General features: G+C 33.6%; 2 protein-coding genes and 1 non-coding gene across 5 annotated transcripts in view; 1 reads left to right on the top strand and 2 right to left on the bottom strand.

Moving 5' to 3' along the window:
- Positions 1-25: 25 nt before the first annotated feature.
- On the bottom strand, positions 26-98 carry TRNAA-CGC (transfer RNA alanine (anticodon CGC)). Its single transcript has one exon. It is a non-coding gene; the product is annotated as a tRNA-Ala (tRNA).
- Positions 99-7,638: 7,540 nt separating this feature from the next.
- LOC131151468 (disease resistance RPP8-like protein 3) lies at positions 7,639-10,961 on the top strand. Its single transcript, XM_058102711.1, has 2 exons — positions 7,639-10,319; positions 10,507-10,961. The coding sequence occupies exon 1, from the start codon at positions 7,639-7,641 to the stop codon at positions 10,276-10,278; it is 2,640 nt and encodes an 879-aa protein (XP_057958694.1). The 3' UTR covers positions 10,279-10,319; positions 10,507-10,961.
- Positions 10,962-11,594: 633 nt separating this feature from the next.
- LOC131151917 (proteasome subunit beta type-6) overlaps positions 11,595-13,644 on the bottom strand; it is a 32,891-nt gene continuing 30,841 nt past the window's right edge. For all 3 annotated transcript variants that reach the window (XM_058103415.1, XM_058103414.1, XM_058103413.1), the window contains 3 exons: positions 12,471-12,544; positions 12,107-12,181; positions 11,595-11,998 (listed from right to left, as the gene is read on the bottom strand). In XM_058103415.1, coding sequence (XP_057959398.1) covers positions 11,867-11,998; positions 12,107-12,181; positions 12,471-12,544 — 281 coding nt within the window. In that variant the 3' untranslated portion in view covers positions 11,595-11,866. The remainder of the gene's footprint in view (positions 11,999-12,106; positions 12,182-12,470; positions 12,545-13,644) is intronic.

The raw sequence follows: 13,644 nt of genomic DNA, 5'->3' as shown, positions 1-13,644 counted from the left end.
CGGCAAAATGAGTGCAATAGAGAAATGGAGGTGCGGGGAATCGAACCCCGTGCCTCTCGCATGCGAAGCGAGCGCTCTACCATATGAGCTACACCCCCGTCGATGCTTTGGCATGATAAAACTTTTATTAGACTTACTATACACATGCTCTCTCCTTCCCTCTCGCAAGTTTTGTTTTTGAATGCTGAAATGCTCGTGACTCTCTTGCAATAAAAGTGAGGAATCTGTACATGAATGGCCATTTGCACTTTGTATTTCACATCTGCATGTATGACATGAATAATTTTTTTGAGAGAATGGCAGCAAACATATTCTAAGTTAAATTATTTTTCACTAGATTAATTATGGGCTTAAACTATTTGCATGTTCTATAATTCCAAGACCTTATACTTTTTAGTTCAAACATTATTTTTACCATTATACCTTACTCTCATGTGCTTTCCTTTTTATAGATTTATTTTAAGAGGTTAAATGTCTCACATTTTTATAGGGAAATTATCCATGCAGTTACACTTTTGTAATGCCTACATCGATGAGGATATCACTTTTCTATTAATGTCGTATATTGAGGTGAGAGATTACTCCTTTAGGTTATCGTAAATTATTCTTATGAGTTTGAGATACCATTTGACTTTCACTTTTAGCAGTGACTTTTTTTAGGGCTTTTTTTTTTCTTTACTTTTCATTATGTTGTCAAATTAGTCTCTTAGAACCAACCTGAGTATGCTTGGCCATTTTGCCAAGGTTAAGAAGTGAGTTTTTTTATCCAATCTTTCATATTTGACCATTATTTCAAATTTCACCAAATGAGCCTATTTGACTTATTAGACTCGACCATTCTATCAATCTTTGTTATGGAAACCTATTTGGCTTATTGAACTTGGTCATTCTTCCATCCTTATAAGACAGACTTTTTTTACTTGTTGGGCTTGGCCATTCTACCAAGTCTACCTATCTAGTGCATTCTGCCAAATCCTTGTAAGTGACACCCTATTTAGCCTACTAGATTTTGCCACTCTACTAAATTTTGTTCGTTGGACATATATGGTATGTTGGATTTGGTCATTTTACCAAGTGGGTCTTCATAGCCTATTGGACTTGGCCATTTTACCTTGTAGGCCTATATGGCCTCCTAAACTTAGACATTCAAACAAACCTTGGTTAGGTAAACTTGTTTGACATTTTGACCAATTAAACATAGCCATTTCCCAAAATGGGTTGATATACCCTATTGGACCTTCTCTTTTGTTCCCTGTGAAATATGTGGGCTTGAGGATCTATTGATAGCTATCATTCCTATTATCATAGACAAGCTTCCTGTTAACTTTTGGTCAGATCCCTATTTTGATTATGACAAATCACAGTATCTTATTTGTGTGCTTTGAGTATTTGAGTAGATTTATGTTTTAGCTAGCATATATGATGATGCAATGTGAAAGCCATAAGAGCACCTAAACTAACATATCCCAGCGTATTCCGTAGAATTGCAAAGGAGTCGCCATGAAGATCGATTTATATTTCAAGTTGTATTATATTTTTACATTTATCATTTATCATTTTAGGTCTGTAATCTTATATAGTCTGTAATAATTAATGCATTGCATGCATGATAGGACTGATAAGCTCAAATTACCATAAGGATCCGAATGACCTCAGGGCACCCTTTGATCGAGGGATGCCATATTTTTGGGGTTATCTCTCAAAGACCAAAGATTGACTTTAGGACCCCCAAATATCACATGAAAAGTCCTCTATAACTTAGAAATGAGAATTATGTGAGAAGGGATGACTTTATATAGAAATCAGAACTTAAATGCACAGTTTTTGTATGTTCGGTTGACTGTATCAAAACATACAAAACACTTTCGGTCAACCGAACCTCGTCAGGTTTGATTGTTGACCACTTGGTCGACCAAACCAGAACACGCATAGATCTTCGGTCAACCGAACCTTCTTGGGGTCAACAAGTTGGTTCTTTGGTCGACGAACCAGAAATGAGCTACAACGCTCTAGTCAACCGAACCACCTTGGGGGATGTCCCAACATTTTGATCGACCGAACCTTCATTTTCAAAATACCTTAGTTGATCGAACCTCAAAGATTAGAAATCGCCTCAAGTCTAGTCGACCAAACTCGTAGTTCAAATTATCCCTGATCGACCGAACCGGGCACCACGGTCGACCGACCCTCTTGGGTTGCCCAATTTTTACCGAGAGTTAATAGGGTTAATTTTAATTAAACTCACTTAATTTTTTTCTAAAATACCCAGCATGTCCCCAACGGTTATAATTCTTTCCATCTCTATAAATACCCCTTCATTTGCAAAATTAAAACATGATTAGGGTTTTGAGATTAGCCAAATTCCTCTGAAAATCTTTTTGGCCAAAATCATTTATACTTTCATATTTTTCATACTCATTGCCAAAATCTCTACTCCTATACTCATTTAACCATTTATTTTAAGTGAGATTGTTTTTACATAATCTTCATACAAGCTCAAACTCTCTCTTATTTATATTTGCTTGTGTATTGATTTTTAGAGAGTTGCTTAAGATTTTTCCCATAATATTTCACTCATAAATACTTGATTGGGAAAAATCCTTGTTTGGCTTAAGATTTTGCATCCTCATTGCAAGATTCATAAGCTTGATTTGTGTTTCGACGAAAATATCTTTAGTAAGCTTAAAACCCTATTATCTACTGTGTTTTATATTTGAGAAATATTTTTATGATATTTATTTAGGGTTGTGGAGGTTGTTTGATTATTCACACAAGAAGCATATTAGCTTAAGATCAAAAGTCTCACTCTCACATACACACATTGATATATCTTGTGTTGAGAGTTGACACAGTGGTTAACAAAATCTCACTTGAACTTAATATCATATCATATGTGAGTGCATTACTTAGTTGAACATATCGGTACATATCTGCTTAGTGTAAGAAACATATTTTCGTGTACGCAAAATTATATTGTTTGTTGTATTCCAGGCGTGGGCCTGAAGAGACTAGCTCTAGTAAATAGTCCCGGATTGGTTTAGACCCGGTTAGAAAATGTAGGTACACTATCCTAGTAAGGTGTATGTTAAGGTCAGCCCCGTTAATTGACCTAATTGTAACCGATGTCACTCCACCCATTAAGTGAGCATTAGTGGAATCCTGAAACTTGCGAGTTAGAGGCGGGGACATAGGCAGTATTAGTCAAACCCCGATAACATATCCGGGGTTAATTTTATTTTTCGCAATTTACGTTCTACACCTGTATGTTTATGTTTATGATTTGAATATTTGTTTGGAATTGTGAATACATAGAAAGACCATAGGTTTGTGAAATACTGCTTACTGGATTAACTAAACCCAGGAATAATTTTTAAATTTCCAATTCACCCCCCTCCTAAGAATACACCAAAGTCAACACTTCCCAATCACATAATTGTGCATGGATTGGATTTTCACTTTTATATACTCAATACTCTACTTTTCATATGTATATATATGTGTGTATATATATATATATATATATATATATATTGACATTGTTGCAAATGAATATGAGATTAATAATTTATACTATGCATTAAACTTAAACATCTCAAATGCATAAGGTATTGACACTTAGTAGCATCTCCTTTTATTTTTTAGAAAAAATTTCTCTCTCTCTCTCTCTCTCTCTCTCTCTCTCTCTCTCTCTCTCTCTCACACACACACACACACACACAATCAATACATAAATAATTTAACAAAATATTATTAATCTTAAAATTTTTAAAAATAACCTGTAGCACCGGTCAAAGAGAAGACAAGGGAGGGGCAAGTTAGATGGCTTAGACATTTGAAATGTTTGCCTCGTAGAACACTTGTGAGGAGGAGTGAGTTAATTTTTGTTTTTGACATAAAAAAGGATAGGGGTAGACCTAAAATAACTTGATCGAAATGAAGCAATCCAGAATTATCAACTATTAATCTAGTAAAAGAAAATGCTCTCGATCAAATAAATTTGCGAGAAAGAATTCATGTGATTGATTCCATCTAGTGGGACTTAGAGCTGCTTGCTTGCTTCTTGTTATTGTTGTTGTTTTGTTATTTTTTCATAAAAATACTTTCAAAAGTCACAATGAGCAACATTAGTGATGAGTTAATTCTAATTTTTAAAAATAATCGCACCTACTTTTGCATAATTTTGTTTCATCTCCATACTTATTTATAAATTAATGTAAATTATTAACGAAACATATAAATATGTATATCATGCATGTGCCTACACTCATCAACCTTCAAAAAATGCACAAATGCTTATGCATATTTTATTTCCTAGATATAAAATTAAAATAAAATAAAAATATTTTTTGAATTTTGAAGTTCGTTCTACAAATTGAAAGTACACAGGTTGCCAATATTTATACTTAAATTTGACTAAGATTTTAATGGTACTTACAAGAAAAACTTACAAGAAATAATTAGAGATTGATATTGACGTAAAAATAATATATATCGTCGTATATGGAAAAAATAACTAAATTATCAAACATAACTAACTAATATTAAAAGAATAAAATGTAACAATACCCTCTAAGTTTTTCAAATATGACACTTCATTCCCTATATTTTTTAAAACTACCAGAAAGTCTCTTAAAATTTAAATTTATTGATAATATGAAACTTCTACTACTTGATCGTTACTCAACTGTTAAGTATGTGTGAAAAAAATGAATTTTACTCTTAATAGAATAAAGTTTTAAGATGATATCGACTTAAATAAATTATGTTGAAAAAATTGGTTAGTGTACTGCCTTGAAACTGAATAGACGAATTAAAAACTTAATTGATTCTCAAATTTAATGGTTTATTGGTCCAATTGCTTTGGATCAATCAATTGATATAAGTATGACAAAATAATTGCATTATTATTTTAAAATTTTAAAAATATATGAAAATTAAAAATAAAATGATAATTCAAATTTAAAAAATTGGCTAATACATAATGTCTTGAAAACTGAATAAACGATTTGGAAACCTAACCGATCCTCGAATTGAATGGTTTATCAGTCTAATTGCTTCGGATCAATTAATTAGCATAAGGATGACAAAATAATTTATTATTATTACTATAAATTTTAATATATATATATATATATATATATATTAAAAATAAAAGTTACTAATAAATCATAAAAAAAAATCCTAGAAACTACAGTATTACAAAAAGTTTGTTAGATATAATTTCATAAATATGTAATGGTTAGATACATCATAAAAAAATAAAACATAATTCAATATTTTTAAATTCATGTAACCTATCAAATATAATAATAAAAAAATATAAATTAAAATTTAAAATGCATACTGTATAAATTAAAATTATAAAGTTGAATGTTAGTTGTTCTTTGCGTAAGATATAATTGTTAAATAAATAAAGAACACCAAAATTTATGTTAATTGGTTGACCTTTGATCTAACCAATTCACCAATTTTTCAAATTTTATGCAATTGCTATATTATTAAATATGAGACTCAACTAAACTTATAAAACGAGTCGCAATTCGACCAACGTTTGATCCGAGTCAATTTTTAAACTATATTTTAATTTCTAAGATATATTTAGTCATTTAATTTGCATGTAAATTTTATATACAAATTTTGGACAAACAAAATTATTTGAGTTTTTTTTTTTCTAAAATATTAGATTGTTTATTTTTATATTTTTAATTTGTGAAATAATAATTTAATTATGTTATCTTACTTATGTCAACTGGTTAACCCGAACCAATCGAACTGATTAACTCAAGAACTAGATGTCTAATTCATTTACAAGTTCAATTTCTAAAACATATTCTATTTAATCGAATAATTTTTAAAATTTTAATTTATTAAATTAATGTCATTTTCTTTAGTTATCTCATCACAATTAAAAAAAAGAAAGGACAAAATTATCATTTTATTCATTTTTTTTTTACATATACTTAACAATTGGCTAATGATCAACTAGCGAAAGGTTCATTTTTTTCAATAAATTTAAACTTCAAAGGGTTTTTGGTAGCTTTCAAAAATAAGGAGGTGAAATATTAATATTATTTTTAGAAAACTCAGCGAGTGTTGCTGGATTTCACCCATAAATTATGATAATAAATATAAATTTAAAAAATCTTCAAATTGCTATAGGCACCATTTTCAAAATTCAACCTTTTGACTCATTCTAATTTTGACAGACTCGAAACACTGATTCTGATTTTTCTAGATTTAAATTTTTTTTTTATTTTCTCCTAATTATTTGATTGATAAAATTAAAATACTCTTAAATTCTGTTGGTTGAATATAGACAAAATATACCACATGATCAGCATAGCTTATATATTTAGATTAATGAGTGGGATTGAACAAATTACTCATCAAGGAATAAATTACCAATGGGCTCACTACAAACTAACATAACATTGTGGAGGAATGTCAGAGGGACCCTAAACTACTATCTTTGCTGTCTCTTTAAATTTTCTTTGGAAAAGAAAAAATGCAAAATGATGCAGCAGAGGGCTAAAACAGCAATGCCAAGAAGGCCTCCATAAATGAAAACAGTGCTCTTCAGCAGATCAGCCCAAACAAAACGTGAGAAAGAGAAACAAACAGAACAAGAAACAAGCTTGAGGCAAACACCTTAAGGTCAAGACTATGCTTACAAACTGTACAAAGATGTGCATTAAAAATAAATAAATAAATAAAAGGAAAGCAGCTCAGTGGCCTGTCTCTTTTACTTTGTTAAAGCCAAGAACCCCATATTCTTTACTTGTGCCATTGGAAAGAATAAGGAAGCATGACCAGCAAGAAGGATCAAATTACTTCAACCTTTAGTATGTGCTTGTCTTCTTGACCACTGATTCTTCTAACCAAACAACACATAACAGCACCTCAGAACTGAGGTGGTGAAGCCTATTATCAGAATGTCAATTCATGCGAGTGGCATCATCTGATCATGTGAAATTTCAGCTCATACTAAGTAATGTTTGACACGCCAAATTGTGGGCATTTCTCAATTTTGATCGCCACATGCATTGTTTCAACTGCGTGCAAACTATTTTAGATTCAAACATCATTATGTTCTCACACTACTTCAACCCTTCAGCATTTTCTATGTTTACAGCTCGCACGCCTCTGAATTGTACATCTTAATTAACCCCAAACGTTTCATTGATACCAAAAAGTTCATCGTGATGAAAAAACAATTTACCCTATTGAAGTCAAGCAAACTTTTATCAATAGATCCAGCTGGAAGGACAAATAGTGAATCTAAAAGCCTCAACTTTTTTCCAACAAAAGAATTTAGGGGGGGTTAAGGAAGAAGATTAATGGCCAAGCCCTTGGAAACTAGGAAAAAAATGAAACAGCATCCAATTGTGGATGTGTGTGTTTGTATGAAGAGATATTTAGTGTGGAAATCAACTGGTTTAAGAACTGATAAGCATAAAATTAATTTTCCACAAGCCCTTCCTAGAAATGCAGCAGAGTCTAAAGAAAATGGAATAATTAAAACCTTAAGGAAAGAATAATATTCTGTTGATATATAGTTTCTCCGTGTAAAGATTTGCCTCTTAAATTGATTTCCAATTGCCCCCGAGAGAAGATCAACTAGAAAAGAAAGGACTTAAGATGGCCGATATAGCAATTTCTTATGTCATGCAAAAGCTTACAGACTTACTAAATGAAGCAGTTTTCCTAAGAGGGGTCACTGGGCAGGTCAACTGTTTGCAAAATGAGCTGCAATGGATGCAATGCTTCTTAAAAGATGCTAATGCAAAGCAAGGAAACGATGAGAGAGTTCGTGATTGGATTGCTGAAATCAGAGATGTTGCTTACGATGTAGAGGACATCATTGACACCTTCATCATACGAGTTGAGTCCCGGAAGAGAAGCTTCTTTGCAAGGTATGCTTGTGTTATCAATGAGAATTTGAGCCTTCTGAATGAGGTCGGAAAAGAAATTGAAGCTATTCATGATAGAATTCATAAAATTTCTAGAAGTCGTGAAACTCTTGGCATTCGGATTTGTGGAGAGGATACAAGTCCTTCCACAAACGGAAGTCCACAAACTCAAAGATCCACTCCTTGTGGTGTGGAGAAGGATATAGTCGGTCTAAAAGAGGATACAGATAAGCTCGTAGCTCAACTCGTCAATAAGGAGGACCGGCTCTCTGTAGTTTCCATCATTGGGACAGGAGGAATTGGTAAGACAACCCTTGCCAAGAAGGTATACAACCATGTTGAAATTAGGGATCATTTTGATTGTCGTGCTTGGACTTATGTTTCCCGAAAGTATTCCATCAGAGACCTATGGCAGGGAATCATAAAACAAGTTAAAACGCCGACGAAGGAGCTAGTGGAGAAGATGGGAAAATCCCAGGATCACCAGTTGAAGGAAATGCTTTATGAATTCCTAAAAGAGAAATGCTATCTTGTAGTTTTAGATGATATATGCACCACAGAAGCTTGGGATTTTCTTGCAAAGGCATTCCCGGACACAAGAAATGGAAGTAGGTTGATGCTTACAACTCGTAACAAGGATGTTGCTTTGCATGATGATATTCAAAACATTCCCTATGAATTGCAACTCCTAGAAAATGAGGAAAGTTGGGAGCTATTTTGCAGGAAAACATTTGGTATGAGTTCTCCCACAGAATTTGAGAACATTGGGAGAAAAATTGTGGAAAGATGTTCTGGTTTACCCTTGGCTATTATCATAATGGGAGGCCTCCTATCAAGAAAAAACAAATTGCTGAGTGAATGGGAAATGGTGTACAACAACATGGGTTCGCACTTTGCCAATGATCCAATAGGAGTTTCAACAATATTAACATTAAGCTACAATGAGTTGCCCCATTATTTGAAATTTTGCTTTCTCTATTTAGGCCATTTTCCAGAGAACTACACAATTGGTACGCGTAAATTGTTCCACTTATGGGTTGCAGAGGGTTTGATTCCACAACAAGGTGAAACGATGGTGACTGCAGAACAGTACCTTGATGAACTAATCAAAAGAAATATGGTTCAGGCAGTAAGAATGAGTTCAAATGAGAGAGTTAAGGAATGTAAAATCCATGATCTTCTTCGAGATCTTTCAATCTCAAGGGCAAAGGAGGAAATATTTCTTGATATTCATGAGGATGAAGATCATTTGCCTTCAGCAAAAACCCGTCACCAAGCTGTCCACGCTAATAGGTATTTCTCCCGACCAACAACTCCACACCTCCGTTCTCTTCTTTTCTTCAATCCAAGCAAATACAAGATATTTACACAATTGGGTCTTATTTGCAAAAATTTCAAACTATTGAGGGTGCTAGATTTAAAAGACTTATGGATTAGCTACTTACCTGGTGAGATTGGAAGTTTGCTTTACTTAAGGTACTTGGGTTTGGGAGGAACCGTGATAAAGTATCTTCCATTGTCAATGAGAAACTTGCAGAACTTGCAGACACTGGACATCAGCAATCTCTATTTTGATAAACTTCCGAATGTGATAGGAAAGATGGAAAATTTACAGCATCTTTACATGGAGCCCTTAGATTGTATTGGTCAATTGAAAATTGATACTTTAATCCATCTGCAAACTCTGTCATTGGTACGTGTTCAAAACTGGAAAGGAAATAATTCAGAGAAGCTAATCAGCCTTCAAAAACTGAAAGTAAACATAAAGTTTGAGCCAGATGCTGAATTTTTCGACTCCATTGCCAAGCTTCCAAATCTTCTGTCTTTAGAATTGACCCATGTGGGCCAACCCCCAACATTCAAATCTTTGAATAAGCTCTGTAACCTCCAACGTCTCACTAAGCTGTATATATGGGCACATTTGCCTGAGCTACCTCGCCTGCAGGAATTTCCACCAAACCTCAACCATCTAATCTTATGCGCTTCCCATCTCAAACAAGAACAAGTGCATGTATTGGAGAAGCTACCAAAATTGCTTATTCTCAAATTAACAAGGTGGTCTTATGATGGAAAAGAACTGGTATTTTCTGCAAATGGCTTCCATCAACTCAAGTTCCTAGAACTGAATGTCTTGGCAAATTTACAGGAATTAAAAGTGGAAGAAGGAGCAATGCCAAGCCTCAGCCACTTCAGAATTTCCAAGTGTTTAAACCTAATCAGCCTCCCCGAAGAGATGAAGTTTTTCAGTGTTCTCCAAGAGTTGGAAATTGATGGAATGCCACAAAATTTTGAGAGCAAGCTCAGAGGTGAAGATTCTTACAAAATCCAGCGTGTGTCCTCTGTGAATTTTACAAATATTAAGAAATGATTCATCCACAACTCTATTCCATTATTGTCCAGTTCCTTCAGGTATGATTCGTCTTCTTCTTCTTCTTCTCTTTCATTAATTCCAGCCATTTATCATTTTTTTTTTTTTCAAAAATCCAACCCCACCTCCACCAAAAAGAGATATAGTAGGTTTCTGGATTATGGCATATTTCAGTTTGGATATTTTCATGGCTTATCAGGTTTAACAATAAAGAAAATTTGGTTGCAGAATTTTATGATGCCGCTACTTTGATTGCATTGCTAAAGATGTTAGTGCAGCTGTTGAAATTCAGTTATTTGTTATATTATATGTCTCATCAACCGTGGATTTCAAAGTTTCTGCTTGGGTTATGAGGGTGGTGTTTTGGTACAGCAGTCTAGGATTTCTGTCGTGCAAGGACTGGTATTCTTTGTGTGAATGCTGCCAGCCAATTTATTTTCTGAACTTCCTTTCTGGATTTTCCTACAGCAGAATGTGCTCTCCACTCTGTTTCTTCTGTGATTCTTACTCTCTGGGTTGTTTATGGGTGTGGTATGAAGGTTAGTGTCTGCCATATGGCACTATTGGGGCTTATTTTGAAATCTACTTCTGTCAAAATTTTTTTTGGTTTCTTCTTCGGACCTATTTTGTGTTTTGAGCGTTGTATAACTTATGTTGGTGATTTGTAATGGAGTGTTCCGTTCATCTTTGAGTTGTCTTCTCAAAAGTCACTATGCCTGTATTGCACAAAATTGTAGAGGGATTGCAAATCAGGGGAGGTAGGCGTTTTATTTTTAATTCATGCACGACTCTCCATATCCTCAGAGTTTGCCGCTCATGGTTTTAATACTCTCACGAAGCCATAGATATATCAGTATCTTGTAGCTATGACTCGTTCAAGCCTAGGGTTTCAGGTCTATTTAGTGTACAATGTGCCAAATGAATCTTCACTGCTTTATTTTCTACATTTACACTTTCTGCAACTAAATATGCAAACTTGTTCTAAAAAGGTCACCAAATTCAACTTGATTAGCACCAAATCAAGATGAATAAAAAACAAATCCAGCCAAAAATATTTTAGGGCGTCTTAATCCCGTGCACAAATATCAATGATACCAAATATCAAATTTTAATTTTTTTTTTTCAAAATATATTTCACAGGCATACAAGACAATAGATTCAATCCTCCACTAGTGACAAAATAATGTTTTAAGATTATTATATTCTCTAATAATAATAATAATAATAATAATAATATGGAAGTGAGCATCTCCCATCAGAAATTACATTTGATCAATGACAAATCAGAAAATACATTTGGTCAGACAAATCTAACATTTAATGAAACAATTTCTAGTTCTTTTCCGTGCAAATCATATGAACGGCTCCCACGTGATGGTTGGAGTCGAAAATGCAAATCAGTCGAACAACACAAGCATGCTAATATTTGTTTCATATGGTCCAGTCCTCTAGTTTAGCCAAGGGATAAATATGAGATAATGTGCACAATCCGAATACTACACTTTTTGAGCCCATAGAAAATGAAAGTCCCAATAGACTTGAATTACAAACGTTTTATGTTTATTTATAGGTTGTCTGACCCTCTGTATTACATGCTCATTGGCTCTGGACTAGAAGCGTTTAGAATATCCAGCAATGAATTCTTGGGCTCCAACTCCTCATGCCAAAGAGGTAGCTTGTCACCTGGATAGAAGTTTCTCGTTACTCCCTCTGAGTTTATCTGCAGAATCGCGCAAAGCAAAACAGGGGCTCAATTATACATGCATGCGTGCGTGAGCAAAGAATATTTGTCCACCAGAGTGACAACGATTAAAATGAACAAACTTACAATGACAGTACGAACAACACCCCCACTAGCACCATCTCGTGCAATGGCAAGTGAAACTGCCTTCACCACTAATTGCTGCAATAGCATCAAAAGGAATTATTGGGGACACATATTCTTCCCTTGCAAAGTTGAGCTTTTTCATTGACAAGGAAGATAAAATAAATAATTGAAAACCTAATTTTACAAGAACAGCAGTGCATGTGCTCAGACGCTCCAGTCACCTTTGCCCAACTCACTAGACATGATAATATTGTCAAAACTCAACCCTAATTGTGAAATTAAATTGTTTATAGATGTAACTAACCAGATTAACCTCATAATTCTCAATATTAAATTGGATCTACAAACAAGAAAGACCGCATACCTCAGCTTCTTCCTTGGTCATTCCTTCTTTCCACTCTTGATCAAAAAATCCATACAAGTAACTGGATCCAGAACCTACAGCACATGGTATTTCAGGCAAAAATACAGCAGAGTAGAAGTTGTAGGTTTATGACAAGTTTACCTGACCAAATAGCATTTTCAGAAACAGAAATATCACTTCAAGAAAAATACAAATCATCTTCAACAGTGCATGAAAGCACAAACTTGTCATCATCAAAATCAAAACAAGCTGCCTAATGCAAGTAATTGAATTTGAAAAATATAAACATACAAATCCTAAGATATAAGGAAGAAGCACAGGCGCACCCACAAACACACATGTATGGATGTATGTACATATATATGTTGCATAGACATTTGCATGTATTTGTGTATAAAAGTTGGATCACCAACATATCAGATTGAAGCCTGAATCCAATCCATCATTCATTGGAATCCAACAATACAAGTATTAATGACCTAGCCATTAAAAAAGCTACACGCATTAATCAATTAAAACAATTACAGTTTCATCTTTAAGGGCATTAAACAGGTATGCTTTACTCAAGCAAAAAAAAAAAGTGCTCGTGCACACATATTGACGTATGTCTGCATGTAAATTTGTTAAATGTGTTGCAAGTGATTGCAAGTTAATAATATTAAGTATGCTTCAATTATTCAAATTTAAGATTATTAAATTTTATAAATAAATATATCTATCAAATGGTACGAAGTAAATTTCATACTTATGCAAGCAATAGTATAATTTGCCTTGACAAATTGATAATTACAATACAGCTCCATAATTAAGTTTATAGGCTAAAGTATGAGTACTTGAGTAATTACAGAAATTCAGATAACATTTGGTTAGCAGAATGCATATTTTAATGGGAGTAAAGGTAGTTATAACAGAAGAATTTGATAGTTTGTAATAAAAATATGTTATTATCATAAATCAAATGGCAACTTAAAACTTTTTACGAATCCATAACAAGAAATAAACAAGGAATAATTATTCCCAAACTTCCCCAGAGGAATGTCTACTCCTTTCGTATTCTATGTTAGATGAATGATAAGACCTTTTATCATGGAGATATTGGGAAAATTTAAAGGAAGGAAAGTATTAAGAGAAATAGGGTTTAATCACTTCAAGGGGATCTGCCTCCAAATTAGCC

This window comes from Malania oleifera, chromosome 3 (genome assembly GCF_029873635.1).
Source record: "Malania oleifera isolate guangnan ecotype guangnan chromosome 3, ASM2987363v1, whole genome shotgun sequence".
Classification (NCBI taxonomy): Eukaryota; Viridiplantae; Streptophyta; class Magnoliopsida; order Santalales; family Ximeniaceae; genus Malania; species Malania oleifera.
This window is presented reverse-complemented; position numbering and strand designations above follow the sequence as displayed.